The following is a 20,931-nucleotide window of genomic DNA, read 5'->3' as shown; positions in this document are numbered from 1 at the left end:
AATTTCAGGTCTGCTGGGTCACAAAGCCAAGGGCCCAGTCTTCAAGGTGATGCTTCACTTCGGAGCACTTTATGCAGCCCACGTTTTGTTCTGTAACAATCCCAAACTGGCCCTCCGAGCCTGGGAAGTCGAGCTTCTCCGAAACCACTGAGTCCTGGAGAGCCCCGCGGCCTCCTGCCCTTTCTCTGCAGCCTGAGAGGGCCCGTGGGGCCGCCGCTGCTTCCTGGAAGAGCTGCGCTTTCCGGAGTCGCAGGCCGCGGAGCTCACGGGAGCTTCGGAGCAGAGCATCTCGCGCGGACAGGGCTGGCGATGGGCAGCCGACCAAAACGCCGCGTTCCCGGTGACTGCTTTTCCCTGGTAGGCAGGCGTTCACTGCTCCGCGGCCGCAGCTCTTCCGGGGCCGAGGGCTGCGGCGCGTAAACCGACTTGTGTGTGCTACGCAAGCTGCTGATGGCGCCACCCAGCCTGGGGCGGCGAGCCGCGAATATTTGCTGCTCTATTTTAAGATTCCCTGTCCTGTCTGTTTCCGAGCAGTTGTCACTTGGTCAGAGGAAAGGGAAAGCGGGGGTGGAGACAGTGAGGCCCAAGCCTCGGGCGCTTATTACTTCCAGCTGGGTGGAAATTCCCATCCCTCGGAGAAAACAAGCGTGGCCCCTCTCCTCCCACTCCTCCGCCCCCTCCCCCAAAACTGAGTGAGTCATTCTTCGCCGGTCAGGGCAAAGTCTCGCTCATTTTAATAATAAAAATAAGGATAATGCCGCACTATTTGCATAACATCTCAGACTTTTCAGAGCACTTAAGCACTTTTTAAATACTTTCCTTTTTTTTTTTTTTTCTTTTTTTTTTTGGAGACGGAGTCTCGCTCCGGAGGTAGTGGTGGCGCGAGGCTGGAGTGCAGTGGCGCGATCTCGACTCACTGCGACCTCCGCCTCCCTGGTTCAAGCGATTCTCCTGCCTCAGCCTCCAGAGTAGCTGGGATTACAGGCGCACGCCACCACGCCCAGCCATTTTTTTTTGGATTTTAGTAGAGACGGGGTTTCACCATGTTGCCCAGGCTGGTCTTGAACTCCGGAACTCAGGCAGTCCGCCCACTTCGTCTTCCCAAAGTGCTAGGGTTACAGGCGTGAGCCACCGCGCCAGGCCTCAAAACACTTTTCTCCACTTATTGGTCAAGAGACATTATTACTCCCTGTTTGCAAATGAGAAAACAGGGGCACAGAGAGGTTAGTGATTGGACATGGTCACACAGCCAGTTAATCAGATGACCAGTCACAGAGGCTGGATCTCCTGGGTTTTAAACTGAGCTGTCATTCAGTCCATAGCCATTTATTGTCTTTCCTCCCAGCCACGGCGCCTTTCCTGTTCTCACAAGCTTCTGTGTTACGGAGAATGAAGTATCAAAGGGGTAGTGTATGGTAACTCTGGTGTCTTCCCACTCCGGTGGCTTATTAATTCTCAAGTACAGCCTCATAAGAGAGGACATTCAGGCATGCAAACAGTTATTGAGTGCCTACTGTGTGCAGCTACTGGCAGCTACTGTACTTTTTTTACACAGTTTATGGGAGAAAGTTTCTTAGCACATAATTACAATGAAATGTGATAAAGTTGTTGATAAATGCACAGTATTAGGGAAACAGAGAAAGAGGTAATCCACATTGTCACGGGGCAGCCTTTAAAGCTTTTCCCCCAACTTTTTGTTGTACAGATTTTCAGGCATGAAAGATTGTTACAGTGACTACCACTTCGATTCAACCAGTATAGATAGGTAGATAGATGGATAGATATAGATACTGCTTCAGAAGCAAAAGTTTTTCTCTGATCTTTTCTTGCCCTCCTGTCTCAGTCTCATTTTCCCACAAGGCAAGCCATAGGAACTAGGAACTAGAATCCCCCTTCTCCAAGGCAGCCGTAGAAACCAGAACCCCTTTTCCCAAAGTCAGCCATGAAACCTAAAATTATGACTCTAATTTTCTCTTCATCTTTCTGTGTAAAAACTGACCATAAAGAAAAGATCTGATCTACGTTGTTCTAGAGAGGGTCCTGCCCCAAACCCAGACGGAAAGTGTGAAAGGAAAATATCTTGGGCCCCTTCAAGCTGGGAACCACTCAGGGCCTCCCATTCTATTCAGTCATCCCTCTGCTCACAGAGATAACAAAGATAGATGCATATTCTGATTGTCTCCTTTGGAAAGACTTATCAGAAACTCAAACGGGAGAAATGAGAGAAGACAGACAGACCCTCTCGTATTGTTTTATACTCAAAAAAGGAAAGGAAAGCAAAACAAAAGGCAGGTAGCCCGGCGCCTAGGAACCAGACCCGAAACCAAGGAACCAGATCCGAAACCAGGCCTGGGCCCGCCTGATCTAAGCCTGGTAGTTAAAGATCCACCCCTGACCTAACTGGTTATGTTATCTATAGATTCCAGACATTGTATGGAAGGACATTGTGAAACCTCCCATTCTGTTCTGTTTCACCTCTGACCACTGGTGCTCGCAGCCCCTGTCACGTACCCCCTGCAGTAAACACAATGACAGTCACTAACAATCGGTGTGCACACTTCCTCTGTGCTCTACATTTATGGCTCTTATAGTTCTCATCTCATTTCATCCTCACAGTAACCTCTGAAGAAGGTCCTCTGACCATTGTTTTACAGATGGGGAAACTGAACATAGGTTAATGAGGAAGGGACAGAAGGATGGCGCCATGATTTGGTACCGGGTCATCTGACTGCAGTGTCCATGCAGTTAGCTATGCATTCTGCAGACTTCCTCCATCCCCAGCTCCCATGTAGCAGGAGGAGCCGCTACACGATATTCCAGAGCAGCATGTACTAGGGAAAATCCAGCAGTGTCAGATAGTAGCACGATTTCAGCCAGCTTGGGAGGTTGATGTCTGGTCTTCCTCTAGGCCCTGTCTTAGAAAAGAGGAAACTACCATTTTAGGGCCCTCCATGATCCAACACTGGGCTCCGGGCCTTACAGACACCACCTGTACAGATGGGGAAACAGACATTGGTGGGTAAGTAATCTCCCCACATTGACACACCTAGTAAATGGGAGTGCCAGGCTGGAAACCCAGTTCTATTCACAAGGTCCATCCCCCTGGCTTGCTTAATCCATCACGACCCTCTCACGTGGACCCCCTTAGAGTTGTGAGCCCTTAAAAGGGACAGAAGTTAAGCACCTGACGAGCTCGGATTTTAAGACGCTAGCCTGCCAATGCTCCCAGCTGATTAAAGCCACTCCCTTCACTATCTCGGTGTCTGAGGGGTTTTGTCTGCGGCTTGTCCTGCTACATGGGAGCTGGGGATGGAGGAAGTCTGCAGAATGCGTAGCTAACTGCATGGACACGGCAGTCAGATGACCCAGTACCAAATCATGGCGCCATCCTTCTGTCCCTTCCTCCATTAACCTCTCTATGTTCAGTTTCCCCATCTGTAAAACAATGGTCAGAGGACCTTCTTCAGAGGTTACTGTGAGGATGAAATGAGATGAGGACTATAAGAGCCGTAAATGTAGAGCACAGAGAAGTGTGCACACCGATTGTTAGTGACTGTCATTGTGTTTACTGCAGCCAGGGTGTTTGGGACGCCTGGGGACTTGGATCCAGAAAGTTCCCTTGTGGTCACACTTGGAGCAGCACTACAGCTAGATGGCTGGCAGAGGAGGCGTGGCTCACCCAGTCTCAGTCACACAGCTCACCGCGTGTGCCGCCCTGCTCAAATGTGTGGGGCCTATTAGGGAGAGCTCATTTCTTTCTCTGCAAAAACATCATGCACCCCCTGCTGTGTTTTTCGCTCTGTCCACCTGGGCCTGTTTCTAGGACAGCTGCTGTGTCAGGGGCTGAGGGCCTGGGAGCTTGTGAAAGGACCACCTGTTCCCATGGCTTTCTCCGACCCTCCTCCCCCGCCCCCACTCTGCCAGCCCAGCCTCCCAGCTGCTCACACATCACACCACGTTTCTCCCTCTGCTCAGGTGTTGTGAGCACATTGTGAGAGGCACGATCCCTTCCAACTTGTTGCCGCATTACAGCGAGTGTTGGTGCTTTTGTGGAGCCTCCCCTGCTTTCCTATAAGATGGCTTTTCTTCTGTGCCCCTGCACCAGACTGCCCCACCCCACCCCCTACTCTCCCTGTTGACATGGGGACTCGTGGAAGGTGACTTAAAGGAGGAGGAGGGACCCCACAGAAAGTAGGTCCTTAACTCCCAGGAGATGACAAAGCCCCTCCCATGCCTCTGACCTGACACCTCTGCACGTGTGTGTGGTATTCACATGTTGGGGCTTGCTGTTCCTGGGGTCCTTATGTCTCATCTGTGGCCTGGCTAAGCACTTAGAAATCTCTGACTAGAACAAGGAGGAGAAAAGGCCTGAAGTAGCAGCCAAGGTCCAGAGGGAGAAATGCTCAGAGGCTAGGGAACATGGGGACGAGGCATTGAATAGCCCTGGGGATGGACCTTGTGAATAGAACTGGGTTGCCAGCCTGGCACTCCCATGGGGAGATTCCTTACCCACCAGTGTGGGGAGATTCCTTACCCACCAATGTCTGTTTCCCCATCTGTACAGGTGGCGTCTGTAAGGCCCGGAGCCCAGTGTTGGATCATGGAGGGCCCTAAAATGGTAGTTTCCTTTTTTCTAAGACAGGGCCTAGAGGAAGACCAGACATCAACCTCCCAAGCTGGCTGAAATCGTCCTACTGTCTGATACAGCTGGGTTCTCCCTAGTACATGCTGCCCTGGAATACCTAGGAGAGGAAGAGGAAGGAGGCAAGGTAAGCTGGGGGCTTTTCACACTAAAGGCCGCCAGAGGGGTAGGAAGAGTCAGCACAGGTGCCATGTGTGTTTGGTGTCTTGCTTCCAACTCACGCTGGGCTCTGGAGCCACTGATGTCTGCTTGACCCTTCCCTGATTTTGCTCCAGTTTGCTCTGCACTGGAAGACTGCAAGCCACAGGGGGAGGGAAGCATAAGAGGGCTGCAGAGTAGTAAGTTTCACTGCATAATTCAGCCCTCCTGGGACCCATTTCCAGAAAGTTGACTGGCTGAAGTTTAGCTGAGAATGCCTGCAATCTGGAGGTTCTGGGGGAGGCAGAGTTGATAGTTAATCTCCGAGGATATTCACCATGTTTGGAGTGGGATTCATTCACTCTTTATTTAATGAGTTCCTCTATTGTGTCAGACACTGCACTAGGCACCAAGATTTGGGGCTCCAGACCTCCCTGAGGCCATTTTAGACCTGTCCAAGTAAGGACCCACATCTCAAAGGCGGCTTTGGAATGGAGGAGAGAACACTGAATGCCTTTGGAAACAGAGGTAGTCTGATTGTTGAGTTTTCCAAGAAATGAGGGTGGGTGGTCACTCATAGAGGTTCTCCTCTGTGAAGGTCTTTCAGTTCCCTGCCCCTAAACACACACACACACACACAATATTTGAGAGTAAAACAATGTTCCCTCCCTACCTATTCTATATCCCTGTTCTTCCCTTGACACAACAGTTAGGCCAAAGAGCAGAATGCTTTCCTCTTGCCCATGATGTTACACATCAGCACTGGCTGTTGCCTTGGTTAGAGAATATGGTGTGGGGAGTGATGGTCAGAATCCTTCCTCTACTCCCAGATTAGGGGTGGCACCTGTTAGATTTCTTCTGGTGCTTATTTCCCTCTAGAGATAGAGGCACCATCTGGGGTATAGTACCTGTCTGACTTTCCAGTTCTAAAATAAAAAAGTGCTCCATCCTCAGTTTGCAAAGGACTAGGGGACAGGAAATATAGACATTGCCTTTCAGTCATTTGCAAATCCCAGGCCTCACATTTCCACCTCCCCCGCCAATCTTTCATTTTGACTGGCTTCTCAGGGCCTTGGAAAATTATTGAATGAGTGAAATGCAGATTCTAATAAGCCTTGTTTCTAAGTCTTAGTGAATGGAAATGAGATGCTCTCAGAAAAATGACTTTTGTGACAAAGGTGAAGAAGGCTAGGAGGAGGTATGGTGGGAAAGAGAAAGACATTTAGAAACTCAGGCTTCTGAGGTATCTCTCTTACTTCGGAAATGGAAGTGTTAAGGTGAGATGGGCCCATTTATTACTGCCGACTTATTTGGTACTTTAGGGAATGCAGCAAGGTAATGGCAGGGATGGGCAGGGGTTTGCAGGGGAGACTGGAGACAGCATGGGCTGGCGAGCACAGGGAGAGGTGGAGGAAGCTTGGTGCTGGCAGGCAGGGAGAGGTCAGGAGCCTGGAGGGAGGTAGACTGTCGGGTTATGGGGTGGGGTGAAGTGGATCTTACAGTCAGGCAGATAAGCTCACGGGTGTCAGACCACAAAACACTAAGATATGGGCCTGGAAAGGGCCAAGCTAGCATGTGAGAACCAAGAAAGCATAAACCTCAGAGGGCCAGGCACCATCCCCCAACTCTCAGGTTCCCAGGAGGATGGGGAGGAACAAAGGTCTTGGGTTCTGACACATCCCAAAGACTTTGGGAGCTGCCCCTGGGCTCCCGCCCGGGTGGGAACCAGGCTTTTCCATAAGCAAAGGAAGATGGGACAGCATGGGCTGGAAAGTGTGGCAGGGGAACACAGAGCTGAATTCTGAGTTTTCTTGAAAAAGAGATATAAAAACCCACATGCTAACTGAGGGAGCTGAGCAGAGAAAGGGACTCTCCGCAGCCATACTCGGGAACTGCATACACAAGGGACTGGGAAATGAAGCAGCAGAAAAATCCAGAGCCTGTGATGACATCACAGCTACGGGCAAAGACAGGAAGTGGAAAAATGTGAATGGGGAGAGAGGAATGGAGTGAGCAAGAAAGAGGATACAAGGAAACAAAACTGCAGAAGACAGAAGGATGACCTGGAACATTGTGCCATGATTCCCCAAGGATGTGCTTCATTCTTCTCATAGCAAGCCAATTCTGAGTTCTAGAAAACACCACACGGCATGCCGATGTAGTGTTTGCTTAGGAACCCAGGTCCTGGAGTTGGACTATCTGAAATCAAAACCCAGCTCGACCACTTACTAGCTTTGTGGCCATAGGCAAGTTATTTAACCAATCTCTGTTTACTCAATGTAAACAGAGTTTACTCAAATGTAAAATGGGGAAAATATATTACTCATCTTATGAGTGTAATTGTGAGCATTGAAAGAGATACTTCAAGTCAAAGCACACAGAACAGAGCCTGGCACATAGTAAGTGTTGGATAAATGTTAGCTTTTATTATTTGTGTTGAAACAGAAGCCATCTACCCAGCCAACATTTATGGAACATATGCAGAACTGAGCATGGTGATAGGGGCTGAAGATAAAAAAGATGACCAAGGCAATAATCCCTGCCCTCCTGGAGCACACAGAGGAAACAGACAGCCCTGTGTCCATCGATTCTATGAGCACAGGGCAACAGGGTTGGCTCAAAGGAGGCCTGGTCAACTCTGCTTGCAGATGGGGGGATGCAGGGGGAATTAGGGATGGTATGAGAGAATAGAAGGCAGTTGAGCTAGGTCTCAAAAATAGGTAGAAAAGTCAAGAAGAGTCAACACCAATGTATGGTTCTGGGACTTAGACTAGTGGTCACCTCTGTTTGGAGGAGAAATTTGCTGGAGCAGGCATGAGGAGTGGTGGAAGCCATAGCTTGATTACATATTGGTTACATGGGTGTATACATTTGTCAAAACTCATTCAATTGTACTCTTAAGATTTGTGCATTTTATTATGTGTAAATTATATCTCAATATATAAGTAAAATCAGTTTATTGAAAAAATATTTTTTTTAAATGAGTAGTACAGGAAGGGGAAGGACCTTCAGGCCAAGAGAATTTTATGCTCAAGGGTTTGTGGGTATAAGGCAGCATGGTGCCCAGGGTAACGTGCCAATTGCTGAGTTTGGCTGGAATTCAGGGTGTATAAAGGATGTGAGACCAAGTGGTTAGAGCCTTAGATGCTTTACAGAGGAGTCTAGACATCATCCTCCAAGTCTAGGTTTGGGGGAAGTGGGAAGGGAGGGAAAAGAAGAAACCAGAGAGGACTGATATAGCAGCAAAGCAAGCTGCACCCAATACCCTAAACAGTAATCATTAATCATAGTAAAAGTCATTTCCTACAACCAGGCTGAACTTGGTCAACTTCTCCTATCAAGAAGGAAAGGGTGCCCAAAGTTTTTGTCATGAACCAGCAGGGAAATGTCCCCAGTGATTGCCTATTTCACTTCTGCTGGAGGTGATCACTGCCTCCTCATTCAGCTGCCTCAGGATATGCTCTTAAATCTAAAAGTGGCATCCAATTGTGTCCCACAACCCTAAGTGCTTCTGCAGCATTTAATAAATTCCTTAGTCTTTCTGCACCTTTGCTGTACCTGCAAATGATAATAGCTTTTCCTGTTTCTTTCACTTTGATGCCTCCTTCTACCTCTCCTGCTTCTCACTGGCTACCATGGCTCCATCACTTCTTTTTCAATGCTGTCAATCCTCTCTGATCAGCCTCTTCCCTTGACATCTGTTTCTGTGACAAACAATAATTTCCTTTCATTTTCCCTGCTCCCCACCATGCAGTTCTGTTTCCTTAGCTAGATCATAAGGTCCTTGAATTCAGGGAAGAGTCTTAAAAGCTATTGTTTTCCCACCAACTTGGGAATATAGTAAATTCATAAGAAATATGTATGTGATTGCTTTCTACACAAGAAATATGTAGATTGATGATGGAATTTGGAGGACCTAGACCACTGTGGGGATCATCTGAGCTGGATCAGAAAAATGGAGGAAGTGTTCTCATTTCCCCTTACCATTTTCAGTAGACAAAGATCCCCACCTAGACTTCTGCCTCCATGGAAAGGGTAGTGCTGGGGGCTGGGAGCTGAAGGAGATGAAAGGCAATATGGCTGGGACGCTGTGGGACATTTAATCTTGACCACAGCTTTGCCCAGACTGCTGACCCCGGATGACCCAGGGTGCAGAGCCATGCCCCCATGCTGCCATCCATTAAAGAGATCACAGCTGCTCTGGGAGTGCTGGGCAAAAATGAGGTCAGGTTTTGTCAAAGCCAGTGCAATTCATAAGCGAGCTCAACTTGCTGGATTTACAGCAACTGTCGAGTCATCCTGCATTACCGAAACTGCAGATATGAACCGACCTGCTGGGAAGAGAATTTGGGATAAATTGTGAACTTCAAAAAGTTTCTGCCTGGAAACTGAAGAGGTAACCATGGCAACAAAGAGGCAGGTTGAACTCGGAGAGGGTCGTTCCTCTAGAGTAGGGAGCTCTGTGCTCTCAGATTTGCTGGTCTGTGCACTGTGCATCAATTCCTTTGTTTCTTTTGCAATGGAGCGATCTCGGCTCACTGCAACCTCTACCTCCCGGGTTCAAGTGATTCTCTTGCCTCAGCCTCCCAAGTAGCTGGGATTACAGGCACCCGCACCATGCCTGGGTATGTTTTTGTATTTTTAATAGAGACTGGGTTTCGCCATGTTGGCCAGGCTGGTCTCGAACTCCTGAACTCAGGTGATTTGCCTGCCTCAGCCTCCCAGAGTGCTGGGATTACAGGCGTGAGCCACCGCTCCTGGCACCATTTATTTTGCTTTCTTTATCAGAGCAGGAGAAAGTACTAGCTCAGGAATTGGGAGACGGTCCAATTTCCAGCTATTTCCAGTTCCAGTACACTTAACTAAGAGTGCCTCAGGTATTCTTAGTTTTGTTGTGTATAGGCAAAATGGAAATTAAAACTTCTGGCTACTTGCAGGGATGCAGAAAGGATGGAAAGGTTTGAGATTTCCAAGTATTTTATTGTTGTCACATGACCATGTACAGGCTGATTCAAATACAGCGCTACTGAGGGTGAACCTGGGTTTGATCCACCCATCAATTCGTATTTGTCAAATGGAGAAAAGATGTCTCACAGACAACACCCACATCCCAGCTGTGTGGTAAAAGCATGCCTTGGGGCCTCAGCTGCACCAGGTCAAACAACCTTCACCTGGCTGACCAACTCCTCCAGCAGAATGCCCTGCTGATGGGGCTGGGATGGATGAAGGCACCAGAGAAACACAGATGTTCAAAAAGTCATCCTTCCATTGTCTGTACCCCGTAGCTCTGCTCCCAATCCTTGCTCATTACCAATTCCTGCCCCAAACCATTCCAGCCCTGCACATGTGAGATAGGAAGAACGAGAGCCTAGGTTGGCAAGACGGGGTGAAGGTGGGATGTTGGCATCTGAGATAGTGCTGCAACAGGAGTGTTGTGCCAAACCTCTATTGACTCTCGTGGGGATGGCACCAGGTTCAAGAGGCCAAAGAAGAGACCCAGAGCCAGCAAACAAGACATTAGGTTTTACTGGGGGCTGACATGCAGAGGAGAGTCCAGTATCAGCAGATTGGACAGGAGAACTTCATAGCCCAGAAGCAGCAGGCTGAGCAGGAGAACCGCAACTGTTTGCAAAAGGCATGCAGTTTGTATAGCATTTCCATTTAGCACCCTTCCTTAACAGCTTCCACCTGGCAAGCTTCATTCAACCCAAACTCAGGACTTCCATTCCCTGTATGGCTTGTGTTCCATGGGCCAGGTTGGGGGCTCAGGTGTTCCTCGTAGACAAGGAATGAATCTCCAGGTTGGCTACTCTGGATTCCCGAGCTTGGAGCACACATTCATATATGTTGCCATACAGTGCCATTCTCAGGGTATGCTTCAGTTATTGCTACCAGGTGTGTTTGCCACACAGGAAGGAGCTGCTGCTGTGCCTGCCTCTGTTCTCCACCAATCAACCAAGAGGTTTGGGAAGGGTAACAACTCTGTTAGGTGGTATGTACCTGTAGTCCCAGCTATTTGGGAGGCTGAGGCAGGAGGATCCCTTGAGCCCAGGAACCAGGGGTTCAAGACCAGCCTGAACAACATAGCAAGATCACCTCTCTGAAAAAAACAGAAACAAAAAACCTCTGCAGAGTGCTTATGTTTTGACTAACTGGGTCAGCTTCTACAGGCCCTGGTTCAGCAGCAACTCTGCATTGACAAATGACCCTGCAGTGTGTTCTGATTTTGGCCTCTCTTACTCCAGAGAGCTCAACCACGACCTCACAGTCTCCCCTTCCCTCTTTGTGTTTTTTTCCCTTTCCTTCCCTTACTGCCTTTTCTCAACCTTCTCACCAAGCCCTCTTAGGTGGGGAACCTCTTCTTCCCTTGTTTCTCTTTTCTGACCATTGACTTCCAGGAACATAGAGCAGGCCTTGCTGGTGAATAGCAACTCTTAGATGCTTCTTATGAAATAAAAACCTATACTGTATTCCAAGAGGCACCAAAAACTCACTATTTTTCCTTATTGCTAGCAATCCCAGTATCCCTATTAAGTAAAACTGAAAGCTATTATAACATTTTATTGAGTGCTGACTACATGTTGAGCACTGTCATATAAGCACCTTATATGTTGTTGCGGATGCTGTGCTGTGCCACCCAGATCACGTCTTGGGGACTGTGGCCATCATTTCCCAGGGTGTTAGTCTCTCTCCAGGAATAGATCGACAAAGGGCACTGCCTTAAGATTAGGCGGTCTTCTTGGGCAGCTGTATGCAATGAATGGTCTTTATGGGGTTACCAGGGCCTTGTCCTCTTGCTTCAGTGGACAGTTCCAAAGGGCCAGCTGAGCTTCAGGGCATTCCCTGGAACCAGCTGGGGTCTCTGTTGAAATGGCATGGCCTTCAACTCCTCCCTCTGCCCAGACCTGCTTCCTTTCTTTACTCCCTCTTAATTCTGATAACTCTCCCCAGTAAACCTCCTGCATGCAAGTGTCTACCTGAGTCTGGTTCCTAGGAACTCAAACTAAGAATTAATTTCTTTAGTTCTCACAACCACCTTATGAAATAAGTTGTTCTCTTCGTAGAGACAAGGAAATGGGGGCATAGAAAGGTTAAGCAGTTTGCCTAGTCTCCCATCAGTAACTGGCAGAGCCAGTTAACAGTCAACGGGGCCTTCCTGCAGCTGGGTCTTCAGCAGGTCACCTGGCAGAGCCATGACTTGAAACCTGAAAATCTAACTCTAGACCCTGTACTCTTAACCTCACATGCAGCCTCTTAATAGCAATCCCAATGCCTTTGTGGGAAGGTGAGGAGAGAGGCAGGGTATTTATTACCTTTATCTCAGAGATAGACACTAAGGTAGCAACTACCTAAACCCAGGATCGTCCACAGGTATAGCTGTGACTGGATTACTAACCTTTGCGGGTGTGTGTGGGGCAGGGGAGAGGGGGGAGCGGGGGAGAGGGGGGAGCGGGGGAGAGGGGGGAGCGGGGAGGGTGCAATGGAAAAAGAATGGTAAATTCGGCCGGGCGCGGTGGCTCAAGCCTGTAATCCCAGCCCTTTGGGAGGCCGAGATGGGCGGATCACGAGGTCAGGAGATCGAGACCATCCTGGCTAACACTGTGAAACCCCGTCTCTACTAAAAAATACAAAAAACTAGCCGGGCGAGGTGGCTGGCGCCTGTAGTCCCAGCTACTCGGGAGGCTGAGGCAGGAGAATAGCGTAAACCCGGGAGGCGGAGCTTGCAGTGAGCTGAGATCTGGCCACTGCACTCCAGTCTGGGCGACAGAGCGAGACTCCGTCTCAAAAAAAAAAAAAAAAAAAAAAAAAAGAATGGTAAATTCACATTTGAATTTTGGAGCCAACACCTACTAGCTGCACATCTTTGAGCAAGTTATTTAATATGAGTCTTAGTTATGTGACTGGCACATAGTAGGTGTTCAATAAAATACTCATCCCTATCCCATTTGTCTGTCATCTCCAACTGTGATCTTGAGCAAGTTTATTTAGCTTTCTGATTCTCGGTTTCTTCAACTATAAAATGGAGATGATGATGAAGAAGAAGATCTTACTTAGCCCCATGTCCATCGGGGTAGGAGCCTCGTAAAGGGTACTTATCAGTATAATTAGAAACTGTTTTGCCAGGTTTGCACCCTGTGCGCCTGTCCTTCAGGACCCAGCAGGCTCAGACTTGCCTGCGATCAAAGCCCTGTGTGCCTCTCAGACCCACCAGCCCCGTGGAAACTCTTGCAACACGACACCGCTGCGTGAGTTTCCTGTTGTTACTAGAGGTCAGCAGGTATTTTTCCCTAGGAAACTGGGTGTGCACGTCTCATCCCCGTGCCAATTCTCTTGCCGCTTCTCCTTCCACACGCGGCGTCCTCCGGAGGGAGGGTGCAGCTCCGCGTGCTCCAGCTGCGGCGAAAGTTGCGCCCGGCCCAGTCTGGCTGTGGGCCCCGCCTCCGCCTTCTCAGTGTCCAGCCCCGCCCTCCGATTGGTCAGCAGTGCCCAGCCCCGTTCCTCCGAGGGGATTAAAGCAGCAGCCGCGAAGTCTGGGTGCTTGCAGGCTGCTAAAGCCAACCCCAGTTGATTAGCACCTGCTACCGCGCTTTGCTTCCTAGCGCTCGCGGAGCCTCCTGGAGCCTGCCACCATCCTGCCCGCTACGTGCTGCCCCGCGCCCGCAGCCATGTGCCGTACCCTGGCCGCCTTCCCCACCACCTGCCTGGAGAGGTAAGGGGAGCTTGTCCAACTGCTCGGGGGAAGTCCCACCAACTCTTAGGGAGTGGAGCGGCAGGCCTGGGGACCTGGGTGGGCGGGGGGATGGGGCGCTGGAGGCTTAAGTAGAGAGGTAGAGGCGAACTTGATGCCACGTGCTTAGATTCCAGGAGCAGGGAGAAAGCAAGGGGAAGGGAAGCAAGGGCCCGCTGCTTGCTGCCATCCCCATCCTCTGACAAACTGCAGTCGTGCTCAGGTGACCTGCTGAAGACCTGGCTGCAGGAAGGCCACGTTGACATTTCCAGGCAGAACTGAGCCTGCCTATTGCTTAAGCACTTGTTTTTCATTCCTCAGACCAGAGCTAGGGGCATTGCCTCCTCTGCCCCTGGAAGGCAGGGAGATTTTTTTTTTTTTTTTTTTTTTTTTGTGGGGTGTGGTGGGGCAGGGGGATCCCACTGTTGAGGGTGTGTCCATATTCCAGAGAGCAACTCAACAGCTTCCAGTCGTTACTGGCTGGGAAGGAAAACGTAAAGATGAAGGCAGGAATCAGTTTCCCACAGTTCAGAAATACTCCTGAAAAGAATGCTGAGTTCTTTTCTGAATCAACAGGCACGAAGAGAGATCAGCGTGACTTTAGGGAAAAGCCCATATATGAGCGTGTGTATTACCCAGAAAGTGTAAGGTCTACCACGGCATAGCTCAAACATTGCTTTTGTTGCTTTGGGGTTGATGATGCTGATAAGCACAATTTGGGTCCTGGGAACAGCCAAGAGTTTCCAGGAACTCTTGAGGCTAAACTTTGGGTGGCACCACCCAGAGCTCTTCTGGGACACATAAACCTCTCCACACTGGCTGAGCAAATGAGAATCCTTTCATGTTCCTGATTTGTTTTTCAGAGCCAAAGAGTTCAAGACACGTCTGGGGATCTTTCTTCACAAATCAGAGCTGGGCTGTGATACTGGGAGTAGTGGCAAGTTCGAGTGGGGCAGTAAACACGGCAAAGAGAAGTAAGTGTTGCTGACCAGCTCAGGGCTCCGAGAGGGAAGGGAGCGGGAAGGAGGGAAATATAAGGAGAAGCCAGGAAACACTAAGTGGATCTTGGCAATGCCTCCCTAGAGATTTTAGTGAGACTTGTTGCTGGTCTGTTATGACTACTTGGCTCATGGGTGAGTGGGTAGGTGGCTCCAGGGCTCCAAGTCCATCCACGGATGAGGGCACACAGGGCATGAATGCCTAGTTAACCAGACTCTCCCACCTGGGGTTTCATTGCACATGCATCCAGGGCTAGGACAGAGTCCAAGGCCACTTGAGGTTTTTATTAATGACTCTAGCATGCACCTTGCCTAGAAACCCTTTCATATTGGCTATCAACTGTACCAAACTCTGGAGTTATGTGTAGATGTAATCTCTATTTATGAGGCCCTTATGTCCTTGGGAAGGTGTACAAAACAAATCTTTGAGAGTCAGGGGAATTGAAATAATTTTTGGACAGAGAAGAGACAGGCTTAGAGATATTAACTGAAGACTAAAGGAGTCCCTGGCTTTGATTTCTGGTTGCCGAATTGTCCTCTAGAAAACATTACTGCTTACCCTAAGTCCAACTAGGAGTTTGAGGTGTCAGCTTCAACAATCACCAAGCAAGCCTTTCTGTGAATTTTACGCAATTTTCCATCAGAGTTCTGGCTAGAATTTGTACTATGCTTTGGTTTGTTGATTTTTTTTTTCTTACTCTTTTTTTTCTTTTTGTCTTTTAGTAGAAACTTCTCAGAAGATGTGCTGGGGTGGAGAGAGTCGTTCGACCTGCTGCTGAGCAGTAAAAGTGAGTAGGAGCCTTTTGTGTCTGTCTCTGGGTGGCACGTGTATACTCATGTGCTTTGGAACCAGCTCCAGGACTGCTGAGAGCCTGGGCAGAATAATAGTAGTAGTAATAATAATAATAATGATCCCCTAGTGTGCCAGCCTCTATTCAACACACAAAGGCAGGTCCTTGTTCAAGAAAATTATGTTCTAAAAATAGAGCCATTAAGTGCAATTGCTTTCCTTTCTTCTTGTATTCTCTGCTGTCCCTCTGGCTGACCTGTTTCCGCCTCTTTCCTGTAACCCCAGATGGAGTGGCTGCTTTCCACGCTTTCCTGAAGACGGAGTTCAGTGAGGAGAACCTGGAGTTCTGGCTGGCCTGTGAGGAGTTCAAGAAGATCCAATCAGCTACCAAGCGGGCCTCCAGGGCACACCGGATCTTTGAGGAGTTCATCTGCAGCGAGGCCCCTAAAGAGGTTAGAGCCCCCATATGCCCAGTGAATCCTCACGACCCTGCCTGCTCCTTCCCCTCTGAGAGTGAGGGCTAGTGGGGAGGAAAGGCTAGGTGTAGAAGTAGAAGGGCCTTACTTGGCACAGGGGTGAATGGGCTTCTGTGACCAGAAACTAGAAAAGCCGGGCTCAGTGCCACTCCTGGGTGCTTAACCCTATGACTCATGATGGGGCAGGATGGATTGGCAGGTTTTTCGGCTTCTATCCATACCCATCTTTATAAATCCATCCCTTTTTAGAGGCTCAAAACACTTACCAACTGGGGAGACAAGGTCAGCACAGGGACCTTATATAACCTGGCTCAGTCCCCAGGCTGACCTGCCTGAGGCCTGCAGGTCTGTAGTCTGTGATTTTTTTGTCTACCTTCCCTCCCGGCCACTATGCATGGCAGCTGCAGTTGCTAAAGAATACAGCGCCACCTGGTGGAGAGATAAGAGTAATGCCTTACATTTGTACCTTATTTTTGTTTTCTGACCGCTGATTGATTCCCCATAATTCTGTAAAGGTGTATTGAGCCCCAATTATATTCAAGACACTGTTACAGTCACTGTGTATGTCACAGTGAACCAAACAAAGTCCCTTCCCTAATGAAACTTATAATTTGAATGGGGAAAGATGCCAATAACCAACTAGACAAATATATGCCAGGTGATGAGCTATGCACTCATAAAACTACAGCAGGAAATGAGAGAGAGGGAGTACCAGAGGCAGGGCCTGGCAGGAGGTAAGGTTTTCCATTCTGTAAAGGGAAGTGAGGAGCGGCTCTTTGATATGGTGACATGTGAACAGAGATATGAAAGAATTCAGGGAGGGAAGAACATTCCAACACAGGAAGCAGCAAATGCCATGGCCAGAGCCTGCCTGTCACAGTCACAGATGAGCAAGTGGACGTGCTTAGAGCAGGGCAAGAGCAGGAGATGAGGTCAGACACGAGGCGGATGGCCAGGTGTGGGCTCGGGGGCCCAGCAACCCCTTTGGCTCTTCCTCTGAAAGACATGAGGAGACAACAGAGGTGCTACCAAACTGAGTTGGGCTTTTAAAGGCTCACTGTAGCTGCCGGGTAGAGAACAGACCATGGTGGTGGGGGGTAAGGTAGCAGAGAGACCAGGTAGGAGGCCTTGGTGCAAATCCCAGGAGAGCCGACAGTAACTGGAAGCAGGGTTGCTGTAGAAGAAAGGGTGAAAGCGGATTGCGTTTGTATAAATTATTGATAGATCCTCATGTTAATTCTGAGAGATTGGAGGACAGACAGTGGATCAGATGTGGGTACAAGGCCAGAGCTGAAAAGCTAGTTAGTGATCAATTCAGGAGCCCCCACTTCCTGATGCAGCATCTGGTGCTCTTTCCAATGCCCAGCCTGCCGTTGGCCCTCCCTCAGCCATGCCCACCCTTTTCTCCAACTCACCCTGTGCGTGTCCTCCTTCCCGCAGGTCAACATTGACCATGAGACCCGCGAGCTGACTAGGATGAACCTGCAAACCGTCACAGCCACATGCTTTGACACAGCTCAAGGGAAGACACGTACCCTGATGGAGAAAGACTCCTACCCACGCTTCCTGAAGTCACCCGCTTACCGGGACCTGGCTGCCCAAGCCTCAGCCGCCTCTGCCACTCCGTCCAGCTGCAGCCTGGCTGAGCCCTCACACACCTGAGTCTCCACGGCAGTGAGGAAGCCAGCTGGGAAGAGAGGTTGAGTCACCCATCCCCAAGGTGGCTGCCCCTGTGTGGGAGGCAGGTTCTGCAAAGCAAGTGCAAGAGGACAAAAAAAAAAAAAAAAAAAAAAAAAAAAAAAAAAAAAAGCGCTCCAGCAGCCTGTTTGGGAAGCAGCAATCTCTCCTTCAGATACTGTGGGACTCATGCTGGAGAGGGGCCACCCACTTCCAGGACCTGTGAATAAGGGCTAATGATGAGGGTTGGTAGGGCTCTCTGTGGGGGAAAAAAGGTGGCACGGGGTTAGCACTGGCTCTCGTTCTCACCGGAGAAGGAAGTGTTCTAGCGTGGTTGAGGAAACGTGGATAAAGGGAACTGTGAAAATGAGAGGAGGAAAGACACCCAGATCAGCTGTTTTGCCTGTTGCTCAGTTGACTCTGGTCGCATCCCGTTTTCCTAATTCCCAGAAGTTCTGGGCACAGAAAGGACCCTGCGTGTAGAGTCTTCCCCTTTGGCCCTCCTCACTGGCCTCTGGGCTGGCCCAGAGTCCCTTAGCTTGTACCTTGTAACACTCCTGCGTGTCTGTCCAGCCTTGCAGTCATGTCAAGGCCAGCAAGCTGATGTGACTCTTGCCCCATGCGAGCTATTTATACCTCAAACACTGGCCTGTGAGCCCTTTCCAAGTCAGTGGAGAGCCTTGAAAGGAGGCTCACTTGAACCACCCTCAGTGTTCTGGGTGACCCCCTGCAGGTGGCCCCTGACCCTGTGTTGCAACAGGGTCCACCTGTGAGCAGGCCCCCCCAGGGGCCTTTTCCTGGATGTGCACTCTCTGAGTTCTGTGCTGTCTCTTGGAGGCAGGGCCCAGGAGAAGAAAGTGTGGAGGCCTCGGGGAGTGGCTTTTCCAGCTCTCATGTCCCGCAGTATGGAACAAGGCAGAAAAGGATCCTAGGAAACAAATCTCTTGGCAGTCCCTGAGAGTCCTGCTGAAATCCAGCCAGTGTTTTTTTGTGGTATGAGAACAGGCAGAAAGAGATGTCCCGAGATAGAAGGGGAGCCTCGTGTTTCTTTCCTGCGGACATGAGATGAACCACTGGAGTGGGCAGAGGTGGCCCAGGACCATGGCGCCCTTAGAGTGCAGAAGCTGGGGGGAGAGGCTGCTTGGAAGGGCAGGACTGGGGATAATCAGAACCTGCTTGTCACCTCAGGGCGTCACCGAACAAACATTTCCTAATGGGAACTCCTGCAGCAGAGCCCGGGCTGGAGGTAAATTACCCAGGGCAGCCCCCTTGTGGCCCAGGATCATCAACATTGTTCTCTGTGCACCATGAGCGCCTCCGGGAGATTATTTAAGTGTATTGTATCATTGGTTTTGTGTGATTGTCATAACATTGTTTTTGTTATTGTTGGTGCTCTTGTTATTTATTATTGTAATCTCAGTTTGCCTCTACTGGAGAATCTCAGCAGGGGTTTCAGCCTGACTGTCTCCCTCTCTCCACCAGACTCTACCTCTGAATGTGCTGGGAACCTCTTGGAGCCTGTCAGGAACTCCTCACTGTTTAAATATTTATTTATTGTGGCAAATGGAGCTGGTTTCCTAGATACGAATGATGTTTGCAATCCCCATTTTCCTGTTTCAGCATGTTACATTCTTATAAAATAAAAACAAAAGTCAAATATGACATCCTGTCTCCAAATGCTGTGCGGGTCAGGGGAAAAGGGGAAGTGTTGTGGAGACTCTGGGGAGGAGCTGGCTTTTGGGAATTCCACAGGACAGGCGAGTGAGCTTCCGCGACACAGGCAGAAGTACAGGGAGAGCTCGATGTTCACCTGGTACCTAATAGAGTCAAGAGAAGGGGATGGGCTCTAGCGAGGGCCACTGTGGTCAGTGACTTTTGAAGCTCATGGCGGCCCCACTTGTGCTGGGCTGTTGTGTGGATTGGACTGGGCTCAACCCACTGTCATTTCAGAGCTCATGTCTTTTGCCCACCTGGCTGGGACTCAGCATGAGCCATTCCCAGTTCTACCTGTAACAGTGCAGGGGTCAGTACCGCTTGGTCAAGTAGCAGGACATCATCAGTTAGGTGGTGACTTTTGTAGGATTTTTACTTTTAAAAGTAATTTGTAATTACATTCAATTACAAATCTTTTGTAATTTATATTCAAGAAATTATTATTCCTTTTATAATTTCATAGAAGTATCTGAGATGAGGTATATGAAGCCACTCTGTACGTGAGGCTGCTCCATTCCGTGGGCCGAGGGAATAAGGGTTGAGCTGTGCTTGAAAGAATTTGGGGATAGAGAGACAGGCGCGGTGGCTCATGCCTGAGAGCACTGAGAGAGGGAGGCTGAGGAGGGTGGCTCACTTAAGCCCAGGAGCTCAACACCAGCCTGGGCAACATGGCAAAACCCAGTCTCTACAAAAAGTCAAACATTAGCAGGGTGTGGTGGCACATGCCTGTAGTCCCAGCTACTTGGTAGACTGAGGTGGGAGGATGGCTTGTGTGGGAAAGGTCAAAGCTGCCATGAACTGAGACCACTCGACTGCATTCCAGCCTGGGGGACACAGTGAGACCCTGGGGGTAGGTGTGCAAGGATCAAAGTCTGTTCTTTCTCTGCCAATTGTCTGCCTGTTCTCCTTTTTCATCCTACTGAATCCCTCTCCTTTTTTTCTGATTACCACTACTTAAAAAAATGGTTTCTCCTTTGTTGAATGATCTGTTTATACACAGATCTGGACCTTACATGGACCTTTATTTCTTCCCTACTGATAGTCTGAGTAAAGTGATCAGACTTCAGGAACATGGGGTAGAAAGCCCTATAGAATCATGTCTTAAGCACAGATCTATGGAGTGATTCTGTGGGTGACACCAGGGAGGATCCTGAAATTAAGGGCCTGGGAAGGAAGAAGGGGACCAACACTGTGGCAGGCCCTGACCTCCATTAGTTCTTACAATAGCTCTGTGGAGTGGGTCTGAACACTTTATCATCCAGAGAAGGAAACAAGCTCTGAGAGGGAGGGACATGCTTGGGGCAGCCGGCCAGTGAGTGGCAGAGTGGGGATCTGAACTCAGTTATGCCATGGGGGAGTCCAGTCTGTGAAAGATGGGTGGAGGAATATGACTGACAAGGGAAGAAAGAGCAGAGGACCTAGGAAGACAGGGAGGTACTAACACTCACCCTTTCTTACTACTTTCCTTCCATCTCTATGCCTTTAACATGCATGTATTGAGTACATCGAAATCCCTCAGACCCAATGGGTCCAGCTTCTCCACAGGCTCACCGAGGCTTCCTTAGAGGACTCTCTCATCCTCTCCAATCTGGGATACCGCAATTTCCCACCACGTCTCCTTACCCCAGCCTCTCCCTGCGCTGGTTCATTTTCCACACTGTGCCAGTCTTCAGCTGTAAAGCACAGATCTGAGCACTTTGTGGCTACGTTAAAACCCTTCAGTGGTTCACTTTTGACTCTAAGATAAAGTCCAGCTTTAATCCTGACAC

The 20,931-nt window shown here is 49.4% G+C and overlaps 1 protein-coding gene across 1 annotated transcript; it reads left to right on the top strand.

The window, feature by feature from the left end:
* Positions 1-13,301: 13,301 nt before the first annotated feature.
* Positions 13,302-19,127, top strand: LOC105484554 (regulator of G protein signaling 16). Its single transcript, XM_011746277.3, has 5 exons — positions 13,302-13,490; positions 14,372-14,482; positions 15,230-15,294; positions 15,582-15,748; positions 17,213-19,127. The coding sequence occupies exons 1-5, from the start codon at positions 13,447-13,449 to the stop codon at positions 17,432-17,434; spliced, it is 609 nt and encodes a 202-aa protein (XP_011744579.1). The 5' UTR covers positions 13,302-13,446; the 3' UTR covers positions 17,435-19,127.
* Positions 19,128-20,931: the final 1,804 nt, after the last annotated feature.

This window comes from Macaca nemestrina, chromosome 1 (genome assembly GCF_043159975.1).
Source record: "Macaca nemestrina isolate mMacNem1 chromosome 1, mMacNem.hap1, whole genome shotgun sequence".
NCBI lineage: Eukaryota > Metazoa > Chordata > Mammalia > Primates > Cercopithecidae > Macaca > Macaca nemestrina.
This window is presented reverse-complemented; position numbering and strand designations above follow the sequence as displayed.

Excerpts from the sequence above, each read along its gene's own strand:
- LOC105484554 (XM_011746277.3), top strand. The coding sequence starts at position 13,447 with ATGTGCCGTACCCTGGCCGCCTTCCCCACCACCTGCCTGGAGAG. Across the intron at positions 14,483-15,229 it reads AGTAAACACGGCAAAGAGAA|TAGAAACTTCTCAGAAGATG; the intron begins GTAAGTGTTGCT and ends TTTGTCTTTTAG. Across the intron at positions 15,295-15,581 it reads CCTGCTGCTGAGCAGTAAAA|ATGGAGTGGCTGCTTTCCAC; the intron begins GTGAGTAGGAGC and ends CTGTAACCCCAG.